Source organism: Leuresthes tenuis, unplaced genomic scaffold (genome assembly GCF_036924035.1).
Source record: "Leuresthes tenuis unplaced genomic scaffold, fLeuTen1.0.hap1 SCAF_4, whole genome shotgun sequence".
NCBI lineage: Eukaryota > Metazoa > Chordata > Actinopteri > Atheriniformes > Atherinopsidae > Leuresthes > Leuresthes tenuis.
In genome coordinates, this window is record NW_027325358.1 from 25,029,982 (window position 1) to 25,044,759 (window position 14,778).

Here is a 14,778-nt window from a genome sequence, read left to right on the forward strand (position 1 = left end):
GCCAAAAGAAGCACGCTGCCACCAATAAAAGCCTTCTAGAGGTTTTTATGTCTCAGTTTTTATGAGTGTTAGAGACAACTGTGGAAGAGTAACATCGAAAAGAGAGAGTTAGGCAGGTGGGAGTTTGCAAGATGTGAATGTAGATAATGGGAAATAACAAGCGTCTGTTGTGTGGCTGTGTTTTCGTACATGTCTGTGTGTGTGCTATGATTGACTGCATTTCTTGTGCAGAGCATCATGCTGGCTGATGCAATGAGATGCAAACTTGGTGGAGTTTCCCTCTTCTTTTTCTTTCCTTTTCTTTTTTTGGATGTGGTTCTGTTTAGCTAAATCTGGTCTGACAGGCACTCCCATAAAGCACACACATGAAAACCCAAAGAGCGAACTCAGTCGACACATGAAAATAACACCTAAACAATCCACTTCCCACTTTATGAGCTGTTACATAAGACAATAACACTTGTGCGTCTCTGTGTGTGATCCCTTGTGAGAGTGTTTGGTGACACATCGAGTGGTGGCTGCTGCAGCAGCATGTGGTCTTTATGGGTCAATGATTTCACTTCTTCATTAAGGTTTATACCTGTGCTCCCTATCCCCTTTTTTCTCCTCTGCTCTCCCTCCATCACTCCTATCATTGTCTTCCAAGGCGTCAGCTGTCATATGTCTGGACCATGAGGAAATTAAAAATCTTTGTTGGTTCGTCGCTCCCTTCTGTGTATCTGCAGATGTCAATAAAGTCCTATTGTCCTATACATATACACAAGCTTACATAAGACTGTCAATGTCATAAAAATATTAAAGACAGCTCAGAAGCTATCTTTGGTAATATAAAATCTAACAAATAAAACATTAAGATAAAAAATTGACTTGCCCGATGAATAGATTGAGACGTCATAAAAGTTCAGGAGTTTTGATTCAGCGACTTCTGCCCATTTATTGTTTGTCAGTGTGTCAGCGTGTGTTTACATTCACTCTTTCTCCCACCTTCGCCACTGCTGCAGGTCCTTCCTGTCCTCTGCTGTAAAGCTAACAAACCAAACTATGCAGCAGTATGTCGGGAGACTGTCAAAAGTCAAATCAGAACACACAAATTAACACATGTTAATCAAGAGTTTGGGTTGAGAGCGTGTACACATTCGTCAGAATGTAGGTGCACATATTTTTAGAACAATTTAACCCTTTTGGTGATGTAGAAGTAAAAAGAACTCGATTAATTTTTTCTCTGATAATGTGTCATGAGTTTTTCTTTTAATTATGGGTGTTATTGATAAGCAGCCATGTGTCATGGTCGTGCGTAATGGCTGTGGATGACATTGTTATTTAGATATTTAGATCAGAATGAGTATTTAATGATTGTTCTGATTTTCTGCCACAAGACTGACTCATTTGCTGCTTTAGGCCTCTAAAGACTGCTTAAGAAAACATTTAACATGCCATGCTCCATCTGTATGTCTGCGTCTCCTTGCTGATCATTTCCATTCCAGGCTGTACAGGCTATGCTTGGTAGATAAAGCTGAGGTTCCTGGTCCAGCATCGGTAGGCCTGATGTGCTTTTTGGCCTTTCATTTTCATTCTGTCCATTTTCTAAAACGAACATTTATTTCTATTTCTTTTTTTCCCCTTTACAGGATCCTTTGCTCTGAACTAATCTTTTCAGCAATTATGGTTGAGTTTGTAAATTCAGAACTGAGACACCCCAGCAACAGTTTTATCTTAAGTTCACTTCTTCGTTTTACATTTGTTAAAATGGTGCTTCTTCTTTCCATGTTTGGAATTGGGATGCAAACAATGTTTTTATATGCAAATAACCAAGTAGGGTAAAAATGATAAAGATCAGGCTCGGGTACATGCATTTGTTTTGCGTTTGCCATGGAAACAACCATGCACCAGTTGTTGGATCTATTCCCTGTAGGCTGTCTCGTTGTCGGTTACTTCTGCTGTGAAGTTATCAGCAAATTTTACAGTGATGTTAGTAGGGTGAACAGGTCAGCTGTCCTAATTGAAGAGGGAGTAGACACATATGTGTTGTGTCAATCGCGATATGGTATGAGATCATATATGTAAAAAGACAACTAGTCGTTCTTGGGGTTAAAGCAACAAGGGCAGTAATCATTTAGGCGGTTCATTTTGGTTGTTCGTAAGTTCAGGGACAATATTGCGTCTCTTATGGCATGTGGGACCCTGATAGCTGATATGCACAGCCCTTTGTCCAGAGATTATTTCCAGTCTTGCTGCTTTTCTAATGGTGACTCTGTACAGGACAGATCTGACCTGGTGGTGTTGGAGCTTTATGGGATGGTTCCTCCCTGGCAGTGCTGGCTAGAAGCTGATCTCTTTGTTAGATTGAGAATATCAAGTAGAGCTTTGAATGGGAGACTTAAGGCTGTGCAGTTCTCTTTGTCACCAGTGATGCTTTTTATCCCCTGACACATGCACCCACATATATTTTACTATACATTTCATTTGGATGACAAGTAAGCACACAGCCAAGCACAGGCTGTATATCCATTCACCTGCAGGCCTTTATCAGCACCTGCTTTTATGTGTCAGCAGTTGATTTGTGTAATGAAGAAAAATACTTAAATGCTCTATGTTCTTGTCAATGTTCTAGTTGCAGAACCAGTAACCGGAAAAGCCTCATCCTGACCAGTACGTCCCCAACCCTGCCAAGGCCGCACTCTCCACTGCCTGGACACATAGGTCAGTATTATACACACCAGCCTTTAAAAAACAATGAGTTTAATCTCTTTCATTCTGAATGTCAAGACATTGTTCACTAATCAGGTTTTTCTGGGGCATTAAAGAAGTGTTGCTTTACTTTTTAAAATCATTTTGCTTCTCATCGTAAAATCTGCATATGGCAGTGACGTACAGCATAATTTCCTGCTGCTGCCCCTCTCCCTTTTTTATTTGCCTCTAAACTGTCAGCCATGAGGGTTGCAAAACAAAACAGACTCAACTTTTGAATGATTTATGTTGAATGAGCTGTTTGTTGGGGCTTTTGGCAAAACTCTCACATGCACAGACAACCACTTGTGCTCTCCAGACAAACAACGTGAGAACCTGCTCATCAACACTGCTTCTTTGAGCAGCGAGCAGATGGATCAGGGCTGAGATGCACGTTTTCTGTAGGTGTCCTGAAAGTAGGTGTTACAGTGAATAAACACTGTCGTCGTTTAAATTAGTACTGTCAGTGGTTTATATACCCAACAATTCCTTCTGATGCGATATTTCTTTCAAGCAGTCTTGACGTTTGATCATAGTTACCTTGAACATAATGAATTAACGTTATTGTCCTGCCTCATAATTACTCTGCTGCTCTTTTCTTTCCACATGTATCTTATTAGGAAGCAGTCCACTGGACAGCCCTCGCAACTTCTCGCCAAGCGGCCCTGCCCACTTCTCCTTCGCCTCTTCTCGAAGGTTGGTATCCTCCTTTTTCACACAATCAGAAATTACATGTGCATCGGTACGAGTGCAGTACAAAGTAGTTGATTTTTACATGCACAAACACACAATGACACCCTTCAGGGAGCACACCCACTCAGTCACACATACCCTTTGAAAAAGAAACCTGTCTTTGTCCCGGCCTGCTCCCACCATGACTGTGTGACAGAGGCAGGACAGCAGGCTGTGACAGTGTGAATCAGGCGAGGTGCCAGGACTGTGCCCCTCATCACTCACTCTGACAAAGTGGCAGACTCTGGGATGGTTGGAGGAGGCCTCAGAGAGGAGAAGAAGAATAGGAGCTATGCAGGTCATAGTGGTAGAATTGCTGCAGTCTGTGTCGAACACATTTTTTTTCAACCTTTGTTCTTGACTTTTTTTGTCAGGGCTGATGGTCGAAGATGGTCTTTGGCCTCTCTGCCCTCCTCAGGATATGGCACCAATACACCCAGTTCAACAGTAAGTTCACTCTCCTGACTCCATTCACTTGCTTAATAGGAAATAGATTTATCAGCTCTGGGTCATCTCATCTCTCTGGGGGAAAATATTATTGCTTGTGAAACATGGCCTCAATATTATCCCTCCTGATAGAGAGATAAAGTGCCTCATCCTTTAGTCATCGTGTAGTAAATTAAAAAGTACGATAACAATACTCTCACCACTTCTTAAGTGTGAGTGTTAATGACCAAAGCACACCATTTTTTTTGTTTCAGACTTACACTTGATATATTATGTATGTGTTGAATCCATTTCTATCCAGAAAACATTTTCCCAAAATATTTGAAGGCGTTTTATTCATACAGTGTTTCATATGTGTGTATATACAGTGTTAAACAGCTTGCTGTCTTCGTAGTTGATATCAGCCGCATCAAGATCATTTGAACGACAGCGAGACTACTGACATGTCATATTCATATGTATATTTTTGTGTTAAATAAATAAAAAGCAGATGCAAAACAAAATCCGTATCAAAACACTTTACATCTAGAAAAAAACCTAAAGTATAACTGTATAAATGGTCCTTAGAAGTCAGAAATTTCTCTGGATAACTTTTAGTAGGTTATCAGCATTTGTAGTCATCTGGAAGGTTTCATTTCCAGTCATCATTTGATATATGATATATATTTCTATCATACTGCCTATATTACGGATGTTTGTAATAATTAACAGAAACATGGATCCACAGAGAAATTATTGCTGGTGATTGCCATTCATGTGCCTTGCAATTACAGCTTCTCCACTATTTGTCTTACTAAGGTTGAAAACCACTATGTAAGTGCTCCTAAGACATAAAATGTAGAAACCTTTTTCAGGCTTCTTCATTTTCAACAGATGTTCAGGAGGTCCTAGATACCTAAACTCTTGTGGGGTCATTGGCATCTTGACAACTGTTAATGTTGCATGTAAATCTTGGACTCTCCGGGGCATTGTGGTTGTGAAGGTCCCAGTTGTCATGGAAGATGTGAGGGTCACAAACTTATGATGCGAACAGTGGTGAAGCCGCCTGAGGGCGGATGTCAGGGCTGCGTTGGATGTGGCTCACGGGAGACCAGCATTGAAGACCCTGTCTCAGCCACCATATATGGCAGCTGCAGCTCAGGCAATCCAGCTGACCGGTCGTTATTTAAAGATCCTTGAGCAACAAACACAAGGACGTTTGTACCTTGATTATGTGAACAAAGAAGGAAAATACATCAAATAAGTGTTTATGTTATCTCTAAATACTGCCTTTTAGAGGTTACCAATATGACTGACCACACAACAGATGTGTCAACAGTAGCCTCAGATTTCCCCGCATCTGTCGTGTGTTATTACAGCAGCAACCGCTATAATTTATCTCTTCTCAAATGTGGAATACTGCTGACTAAGTGTGTCCTTGTGACACTCAACTTGCAGCTATCAAACTACATATCAGGGGATCTCTCTTCCTTTCACCACAGTGCGGAAGCGAACACTCACTGGGATCCTTTCCAGTTTTCACAGAGAAACAGAGAAAGTAATATGACACTAAAGTGAAGGATCTTTTTTTTTCTCATTAACACAGGGATGCTTTTTTTTTGTTATTTCTTACTAATAAGGTGGGTTTTGTATCATTTTCATAAACATGTAGTTATTTCTAGGAATTCATTTGCATATATTGTCATAGATAACCTCAGCAACTTTACTGGTAGGCTCATGTCCTGCAGTTGCATGTGTGAAAAATTGCGTTTCGCTTTGATATGATTACACACCACAGTTGCAGCTAAAAGCAATACATACACAAACACACACACGCACTCCTGCCTTCCTTGACTTTATACTATCTGCTGGAAGTCTCAGGCGATTATTTAAGAGCTTTTATTGAGTAACAAGAACTTGCATCTCATGTAAACCAGAACTCAAAAATAACTAATCAGTTGCTAAGATATGGTCGACCTGATTTTTCTGCAACTTGGCCTTTTGGAAAATAAAATTGGAGCAGCGGTAAATAAAATGAAATGTAACCAGTCTTTATTTCTGTTTTACAGTAGCAAGCTGTTTCTGTATCCATCACTAGATCCCCAGAGAGGCAGTGAGGGATGATGCTGAGGACCAGCTGAGACAAATGAAAGAGAGTGTTGGTAGAGAAAAAGAAACGCGATTTGAAGCAAACACAGAGACAACAGCAGTGTTCACTTCGGTCTGAGTGCAAGATGTTTGAGGCAGAGGAGGCTTTTCTGACAAATGAAACCTGCCAAGGTCCATTTGATAAATCGTCCATTTGGGAAATGGACCCTAATGTGCATGATGCTCGGGTGGGGGTGTTGACTTATAATCCACTTCCAGTACATTGCAGTAACCTCCTGAACACAGTAGCTTCCTTTGCATCTTCTCTACTTTTCACACATCATTTCTTTCATTGACCACCTCTCATGTGTTCCCTCGCAGCTGCACCTATAAAGACACACACGAGGAAACTCATTCATCTCTTTTTACTGGTAGATGAGATGAGTGCTCTGTGTCTCCATACTCTTCTCCACCTCACCTCTTCTCTTCCACCCCATCAGTGTTCACTGCTCTGCTGGTTCTTACACGGGCCATTACTCGCTTGATTAGTTATGGTGGGGCGCTTGCATACTGAGTAGAACAGATGAGAGGAGGAGAGGTCAGTGTTTGAAGGAGTTTTGTCTTCCTAAATGAAAAAGACGATCAAAGATGAGTTGGAGCTAAAGGTGCTTGTAGCGTACTCACTATTAAATTAAAGAAAATTCGATAACAGGGGCGCCATCCTTTGACAGAAGGAAAATTATAATGTCTTGGAAAGGAGATGGCATCTGGTTGATGTCGGGAGATGTTGCATCAAAAATAAACAGATAAAAATCGTAGGTGCATTCACTTGAGTGCTTGAGCTGGAGTTAGGTTGTTTGGTCAAATAACCCAACGCTGGTGAGGTAAACTTCAACTCCCCAAAATCATTTAAAGCTAATCAGAAGTTAACCCAATTGTGCTGGTTCTTTGCAGGGAGACTTACTTCAGGAGTCACTTCACATAAAAGCATATGAGATGGAAGACGAGTAACAAAAAGACGGGCGCCAAACCAACAGACCAAAAACACTAAACTACTTTTCGCTTTGACTTTATTCTTTCTTCTTTTCTTTTTTCTTTTTCAACTCATCTGAAGTTTTCTGGCAGTTATTGAGTTTGAGTTGTGGAGGCGGGGGCATGGCAATGGTTAGGGTACAAAAACAATAGACTCAGTACTTAGCTTAAGCTGTAAAGCAAGGTATAACATAAAGGTATACAATAAACAACACACTCTAAATCCTGAAGATAAACTGAAATAAAATTGATTTCGAATACCTTTCAGATCCCGATGCAAGTCTGTAAGGTTTACACACACATAAATAAAGAACTAAACAATGTTATCTCATCTCATACAATGCAGTACACACAACAACATGGAAGATGGCTTACCAATGGAGTTAAATAATTTAAATCTCTGATTAACTAATTGTTTAGGCTTAATAACTCAATGCTACTGACCACTAGACTGCATTGTGGCTCCATAGAAACATTAGTAATTTTCCTAATTTGTGATTTTTTTTCTTATTATACTTCATACTATCTTGTAAGGGCTTTCAAAATGCAGCTCTTGATCTTGATGAAGACCTTAAATGACTTGTACAAAAATAATAAACGTTAAATTTAACGTAGTTTCTATGATTCAGTTTGAAGTTGACCTGAAGAAAATGGTCCTTTGTGGTATCCTCTGGCATGTGAGCACAGCGAAATCTTCCAAGACTTTTATTTCAGCAAGGGGGTAGACATTCTGTCAGAAGATTAGTGATTTGCAAAGTTTTAGATGGGAGAGCATCTGGTCAGTCTGTTGGTCCAATGTCCTCTCCTACATTTCAGTTTTATCTGATAAAAAAAGTGTTTAGCATGTGTGTGTTAATGTCTCGACGGACAGGTTTATGGCAGGAGAGAGGAAAGATCTGAAGTAGTCAAATTTCTCGTCTCCAAGAAAAGAGTGTCAGTTTAAAGTGAAGTGACGTTTATCTCTTTCAAAGCTGGTGAAGTCCCAACATATTTTTTTTTAACTGGGAAGGGTTTGAGTCAACAACCCCAACACAAAACTGCAGAACATCAGAACAGATCAGGTTTATACCGGGACAAATGCAACCCTGGCATCTAGGCAAAGTTGTTCTGTGTGAGCTGGAGGTCTGAAATCATCAATACAACATATATCAGTACGTTACCTTGTACTTTAAAAGACATAGTTACGAAGAAAGGTTTGATGGTCACAGGTTCTCTCAGGGTGTCCTGGGGTGTCAGACAGAGTGGTATTGGCAGATCTGTTGGGTTCTGCTGGTTGTGGGGTGGATCCTCTGTAGATTGAGCCAGTTTCAACGCAGCTTGCAGATGCTGGCTGGGTTTTTGATCTGAGGTTAGGGAGGTGGGGACACGAACCTGGGGTCTTCGTCGCATTCCACAAGGCATTCTTGAGCAATTACTGCGATGCAGAGCAACACATGAACCTGCTGGTTGGAAGCCACTGCCACCTTCTACTGCTGTGGGCAAGGGTTTGGTTGATTGGTGTCAAAGTCACATCCACATGCACTCAAGAACCCAATGTTTCCCAGCAGAAAATTGTGTCTTGGTGGCTGCTCAGTGTGTATCTAAGCAAAATCATTAAAACATCATCAAAAGACTGCAGATTTGTTGACTTAAAGGTGATCCATCTGTGCCACTGTCGTAGAAAGAGGAAAGGATGTCATCTCTCTGAAGAGCAGGAGGGGAAACTAAATAAGAAGTGAAGGAAATCTGAATTCAATTAAGTGGACAGAAATGCTCTTTGGAACTGCATTACAGAAAGAGCAAGACAGATGCAAAGCATTTTTCATTCCTGACTACCATCATGTTCAATGACATTTCGCTCCCATTTGCTCTCTGTCCAAGAAGCTTCTCAGTTGATTCCGTTGGTTGGACTTCACAACATCATGATTTCACTGCTTCTCTGCAGTTTGCAAGTGGCTCAGACCTGAATTGAGTTTCAAATGGATTTTTATAGCAGAAATCATTGTGTGCCAAAGCCAACCATGGTGTCCCGTTGGGAGATGTGTTCATTAAGTCTCCCGTTGATCCAGGCCATTTTTCCCACTCGTGTGCTGAAGAAAAGTCTTTTGTTTAAGACCAAATTGCACTACTATCAACCCCCCTTTGACATCAAACACTTAAAGCAGCAGTCAACTTTTACTTTGAGTGACTCCTTCATGCCCTGCAGTAGTTTTTGCTCTGTTTTTCAGACCAAATTATTCTGTTTTGTCCTCCTACACAAACACCTTCTGGGTATTTTTCCATGATTCTCCAGCTCTCTCTTCTTCTCCTTGTTCTTTTAACTTGGTCGCTTCTTTGTTTCAGTTCTTTCTACCCACTCACATCATAGTACACCTTGTGCTCTCTTCTCTTCTCCTCTCCTCTCTTCGCTCCACTTCTCTTCTTTTTTCTTCTCGGTTTTGAAGTCCCCTTACTCATCACTGGGTATCTATTTTTAAACTATTGATGTTGCTGCTCCTACAAAGGCTTTCAAAAAAATAGTGGAAAATCAACTAAAGAGCAGGTCACATTTTAACCTCTTGCTCTTTTTCGTGTCTCTGTTCTCTGTGCAGTCATCCAGCTCGTCTCAGGAGCGTCTGCACCAGCTGCCCTTCCAGCCAACCATGGATGAGCTGCACTTCCTGTCCAAGCACTTCGGGAGCACAGAGAGCATCACGGACGATGACGGGGGGCGTCGCTCACCGCACGTCCGCCCTCGCTCCCGAAGCCTCAGGTAAGAGCACTGCAGGTCATAGGCCAAGAGACCAGGGAAACAAATGAGGATTACGCTCCACTGGGAAATATACGGACAGTGCATTGCACAATGTAGCCTGGCTAACGCATGAATCAACCATTTAGTCTTTTAATTTATGTTTCATTGTCAAACCCAAATTAAACACACAAAGGTGTGTTATATTGTAGGCAGTCTATTGTCAGAAATGCATGTAATTTCAACTAATTTAAACTTCAAATGTTTTTTATTTGTGTGGAATTGGTTGAAAATAAGACTTGATATTTTTTAGCAGCACGCCACCTTTCTCAACAAACCAAAGCTCTAGACGGGGCCAATTAGACACTCTGTGGCAACCATTTATGGAGAACCAAGATTAGATTGAAAGCCTGTACACATGTAGAAGGTGCCTCAGGTCTTAACGGGTCAGTATTGTTTTATTGGATTTGTAAAACACATAGTTGCCTTTTCTTCTTAATTTAACAGTGTGTCACTGCAATGGAAGCATCAAATCCCTCATATATAAATAGCCTGAATATATCGTGCCCTTGAGCCTTCCGGTTTTATTATGTGTTACTCCTTTTCCCATTAATACGCACATTCACACACCAGTAGCAGTGGTGCTGCCATGGCCTTCCATTGAGAGGAAGTGGACAACTTGTTCTATCACCTGATCCACTCCACCACTGATGTCACACAGAGAAGTGCTCCTTCATAAGGACTATTGCCCCCTGCAAGTAAAAGTAAACACGTCATTACCAGACTGCGCTTAGAGTGTAAAGTAAACAAGTCCTCATGAAATAAATCATTAGATTATACCCTAATATAAAAGAGTTTGCGCATCTGCTGTTTTTTGCTGTTTTGTCACGGACCTCCAAAATGCATTCAGTTCTAGTTGAAGCATCCTTCAAATAATCTGAAGCCAGATAAGAGTGTAATTTTTGTCGTGTACAATTTCAGACCCTATGTTTAAGTTTGGGCACTCCGAGAGGTTTGAACTCAAGGGTAACTTTTACCAAGGACCTTTGGTCATCAGTCTGGTGATATACATTTCAGAGCTTTATAAATACTCTGCTGGCAGAGAAAAATTATTGATTGCCCACAAAAGAGGACGAGGCTATAAGACACCAAGCATTTTCAGTTGCCCGGTTCGTAATGTCATTAAAACCTGGTACTTCAAATATTTGGTTCAATTCAACTCGATGTCTGGAAGATTTAAAAAACTGCTAGTAAGGTTGTTATAAAAAGGTTAATCAGAACCTCTGTTCGACTGTAAAAGACATTCTTAAAGATTTCTTTAACTCTGGAGTTGTGGGTCACTGTTCAGCTACAACCTAAGCAAATATCACCACCATGGAAATGGCGACAGAGGACACCCTGTCCTGCATCCTCACAACAGAATTCAGTGTAAGTTTGCTAATGAACAAGGCTGGTGTATTTTGGAAGTCAAGGACAAGGTAGTTCTGATTAGATTGATGTTCTTCAGAATGCTATGAGAAGGGGAAAAAATAAAAAGTCAGGGCCTCGAGTACACGGGACACAGATGCAGGGTCGAGCTCAAAGTCAAGAATGTTCATTTATACACAGCAGGTTGAGGATCTACAAGCAGAGCAAATAAAGGGGCTGTGAAAATCCTGAGAACTCTCCTCAATAACTATGGTTGAGGTGAGTGCAGCTATGAAGGTTATCACAAATAAAAACTCTCTCCACCCTCGGAGGAAAAAAAAAGATAGCAAAATAAACGTTTCACATTCTCCTGATGAGGCAGACTTAAACAAAAGACGCTCTCTCAAAAACCGAGGCACTATGAACTTTAACAATTAACTGTGAGCACTTCTTTAATGGAGGCGTGATAGATCTTAAAGAACAAAACACAAATCGCTCCACCAGCGGGGAGACATTAAACCAAAATCTCTCTCAAAAAAAAAAAAGAGGAACAGAAGCAGGCTATATAACTTACCATTGCATAAACTAGGTCTAAAGAATAAATTATTAAGAAACAAATGATACGTTCTGCAGGAGGATCGCTTCACTGCAGACTCAAGGATTCTGTGGAGAACTGTAGAACAAGAGACGAGCGTGAGGCTCATGATCAGAGGCGAGACACTGGCACAAGACAAGGGCGACGCAGACTATTTGAGCACAAGGGGAGCCAAGGGGAACAGGTGGAAACACTTTGGGAATCAGGGAAGACAATCAGACGCTTGACACAGGAGGAAGGGCAAGGTACCTGAAATGAGAGGGAAGTTAATATTTCAAAATAAAACAGGAAATGACGAGACAAGACATGAATCAAAGCATAAATCTTGACAGACTTGGAATTCGACTATGATATTCTTTGTTAAGTCAAGAGGAGTGAATTTGCTCATAAATTGGGACAAGACATAGATGTAATGTACTACTCGGCTCAACTTTATTTATATAGAACCTTTCATGCACAGATCTAACCCAAAGGGCTTTTCAGAGCAAAAGCTAAATTTACACCAAACAGCCAAGAAAAAGAGATTAGACCAAAATTTTAAAGCCATTCGTGGAAGCAGTTAAAATGGAAATAACAGCAAGAAGTTAAACTCATGAATGAATAGATAATGTATACAAAAGACAAACTAAAAAGTAGACCACAAGTATATCAGTGAATTAAAAATAGGTTATTTCAAATAGGGTCGTTTTAGGCTTCATTTTAAAGGCAGAGAGGATGTCAGTGTCCCACACCCCAGCAGGTAGTTGGTTCCACAAGAGGGGAGTCTGAAAGCTGAAGGCTCTGCCTCCCATTGTAGTCCTGATGTTTAAAGGAACGAGTAGAGCAGAGTGTTGAGAGCAGAGTGATCATGTGGGATGATAGGGACTGATAAGATCTGCCACATAAGTTGGTGCTTCGCCATTAAGGGCTTTGTATGTAATGAGAAAGATTTAAGATTCTATTATAAACTTTACAGGAAGTCAGTGTAGAGAGGCCAAGTCTGGAGCGATATGGTCTCTCTTGGCAGAACTCTGGCCACAGCATTTTGGATCAACTGAAAGATCTTCAGAGAATTACGAGGACAGTCGACTAAAATGGCATTGCAGTAGTTCATTGTGACAAATACATGGGCCAGTTTGTCAGCATCACTTTGGAACAAGATGCTCCTCATTTTTGGGTTGTTATGCAGATAAAAGAAGGCTGCTCTGGAGACCTGGAGACAAATCCTGGTGAAAAACATGAGTCCCAAGGTTTCTCACAGTTGAACAAGAGGCAAAGGCAAAGCCATCAAGATATATTGATAGTCAGTGACTTATGGAGGTTTTTACCCATTCTGAATCATCAACTGTTCCCGTAGAAAAGCAACGCACAACTACATTTAGTTTCACCACAACCGCAAAGCTTTTTTTTAGTGTTTAAACACAGCTGAGAATTGATGTGCATTGCAGAGTTGTGTTCAATAGAAGATGTCAGACGTGTTGGCTGACAACGTTTGAATGTTGTTTCAGCCTGATTCTGCTGTCTGGGAAATCATCAGCACAACAAAATAAATGAAAGTACTTGCTTTTCTCAGACAATTTTGTTAAAAACTCAGAAGATAAACTGCTCCTGAGCAGATCCTGAGTGATCACTAATGCAGTATATAGTTCTTGTTATGAGACCGGTGACAGTAAGACAAATGGAATAGCATCAAGCAGCAAACTCACTCTTAAAGTATTGCAACACTAGTGGTTTGATCCATGAATTTTTTTTTCTAATATATATTCAATCATATATTTTGTGGGTAGAATGTGTACACAGAATGTTTTTGGTACTATGTGATTACTTACAACTGTGTGAACTTGATCAAAAGAAGAAAGTACAAAACGTTACTCAAATAAGGGACAAGAGTTTTAAAACCGTGGCCTAGCATTTGAGTGAATGTACTTTGACTGTGGGTATTATTCATCGCTGTTTATTATATCAGTCTACCCTCCGGTGCTTTGAGCTTCTCTAGGGTGCTGCAGTTTCTTGATTAGCAGGAGTCCCCAGTGTACGGTCTCTGACCACACCTATTATAACCTCCCCCTCTAGGTACAACATGCTCTAACTACACACGACACATAACTACTTATCAGTATTCAGCCTTCATACTGAGCTCTTCTACTGTGGCTGGCCTCGATATTATCTTGTGGCTTCAGTACTGCCTTTATTGCGTACTTTGACATGTGCCATTATCACCATTCACATCACAACAATGTTCTGTCAGGATAAACTGTTAATGTGTTTGCCCACACACATCTTTTCACGAAAAGCTTTTCTTTTGTGAGTGTTTAGATGAGCACAGAATCATCGTCTCTTAGATAAAATATCTTTTTTTGTACTTTGTCATTGTCCCATGATGTTTATGGCTTCTGTCTGTGCCTGTGTGTGTCTCAACACATACGTGAGACTCTCATGTCTTCATGTGTGTTTCTCGTGTCTGTACCATGCTGAGGATTTAGCCGTGCAGCATGACATGGAGGAAGACGCTGTGCGCCTTACAGAAACAGGGCGCACTGAATTTCTGATCCGTTAATTAGCATGGCATACATGCAGGATGTTCATGAGGCGAAGCAGCGACTCATTTCTTCTTTCAGCTGAAAAACATAGCATTTTATCACTCTAGAATGCCCACCTTCACTCTGCTTAGCTCAGTCCTACCTTTGTTGATGTTCTCCACTGGGGCTGCATATTACTCTCCTGTTGTCTGTGTTTGTCTCTCCTCAGCCCGGGGCGCTCTCCATCCTGCTATGACAATGAAATAGTAATGATGAACCATGTCTACAAGGAGCGCTTCCCCAAGGTCAGGCTTACACAAACAAATACACAAGTGTAAACTGTACCTTAAAGCACCTGCACAGCAAACAAACTGCACAACAGAAATCTCTTATCTACATTTAAAACGTTTGATATATTGTCATTGTTTTTAGCAGTCAGATCTTTAAAGAATGCAGTTGATGATCCATTTGTGCCACAGGGGGGTTTCTATACAACTACCAGTAAACAAACTAAAAACCTTTCCTTACAGCACACTTAGGAGCGTAGACTTTCTGCATTTCCCTTC

At 40.8% G+C, this 14,778-nt stretch overlaps 2 protein-coding genes across 3 annotated transcripts in view; one reads left to right on the forward strand and one right to left on the reverse strand.

The window, feature by feature from the left end:
• The window catches only part of LOC140304667 (uncharacterized), a 285,825-nt gene that overhangs the window by 43,314 nt on the left and 227,733 nt on the right, over window positions 1-14,778 (reverse strand). The gene's annotated exons all lie outside the window — the stretch shown is intronic.
• The window catches only part of LOC140304666 (microtubule-associated serine/threonine-protein kinase 1-like), an 87,285-nt gene that overhangs the window by 36,053 nt on the left and 36,454 nt on the right, over window positions 1-14,778 (forward strand). For both annotated transcript variants that reach the window (XM_072383396.1, XM_072383397.1), the window contains 5 exons: window positions 2,612-2,700; window positions 3,348-3,423; window positions 3,834-3,906; window positions 9,576-9,736; window positions 14,442-14,517. In XM_072383396.1, coding sequence (XP_072239497.1) covers window positions 2,612-2,700; window positions 3,348-3,423; window positions 3,834-3,906; window positions 9,576-9,736; window positions 14,442-14,517 — 475 coding nt within the window. The remainder of the gene's footprint in view (window positions 1-2,611; window positions 2,701-3,347; window positions 3,424-3,833; window positions 3,907-9,575; window positions 9,737-14,441; window positions 14,518-14,778) is intronic.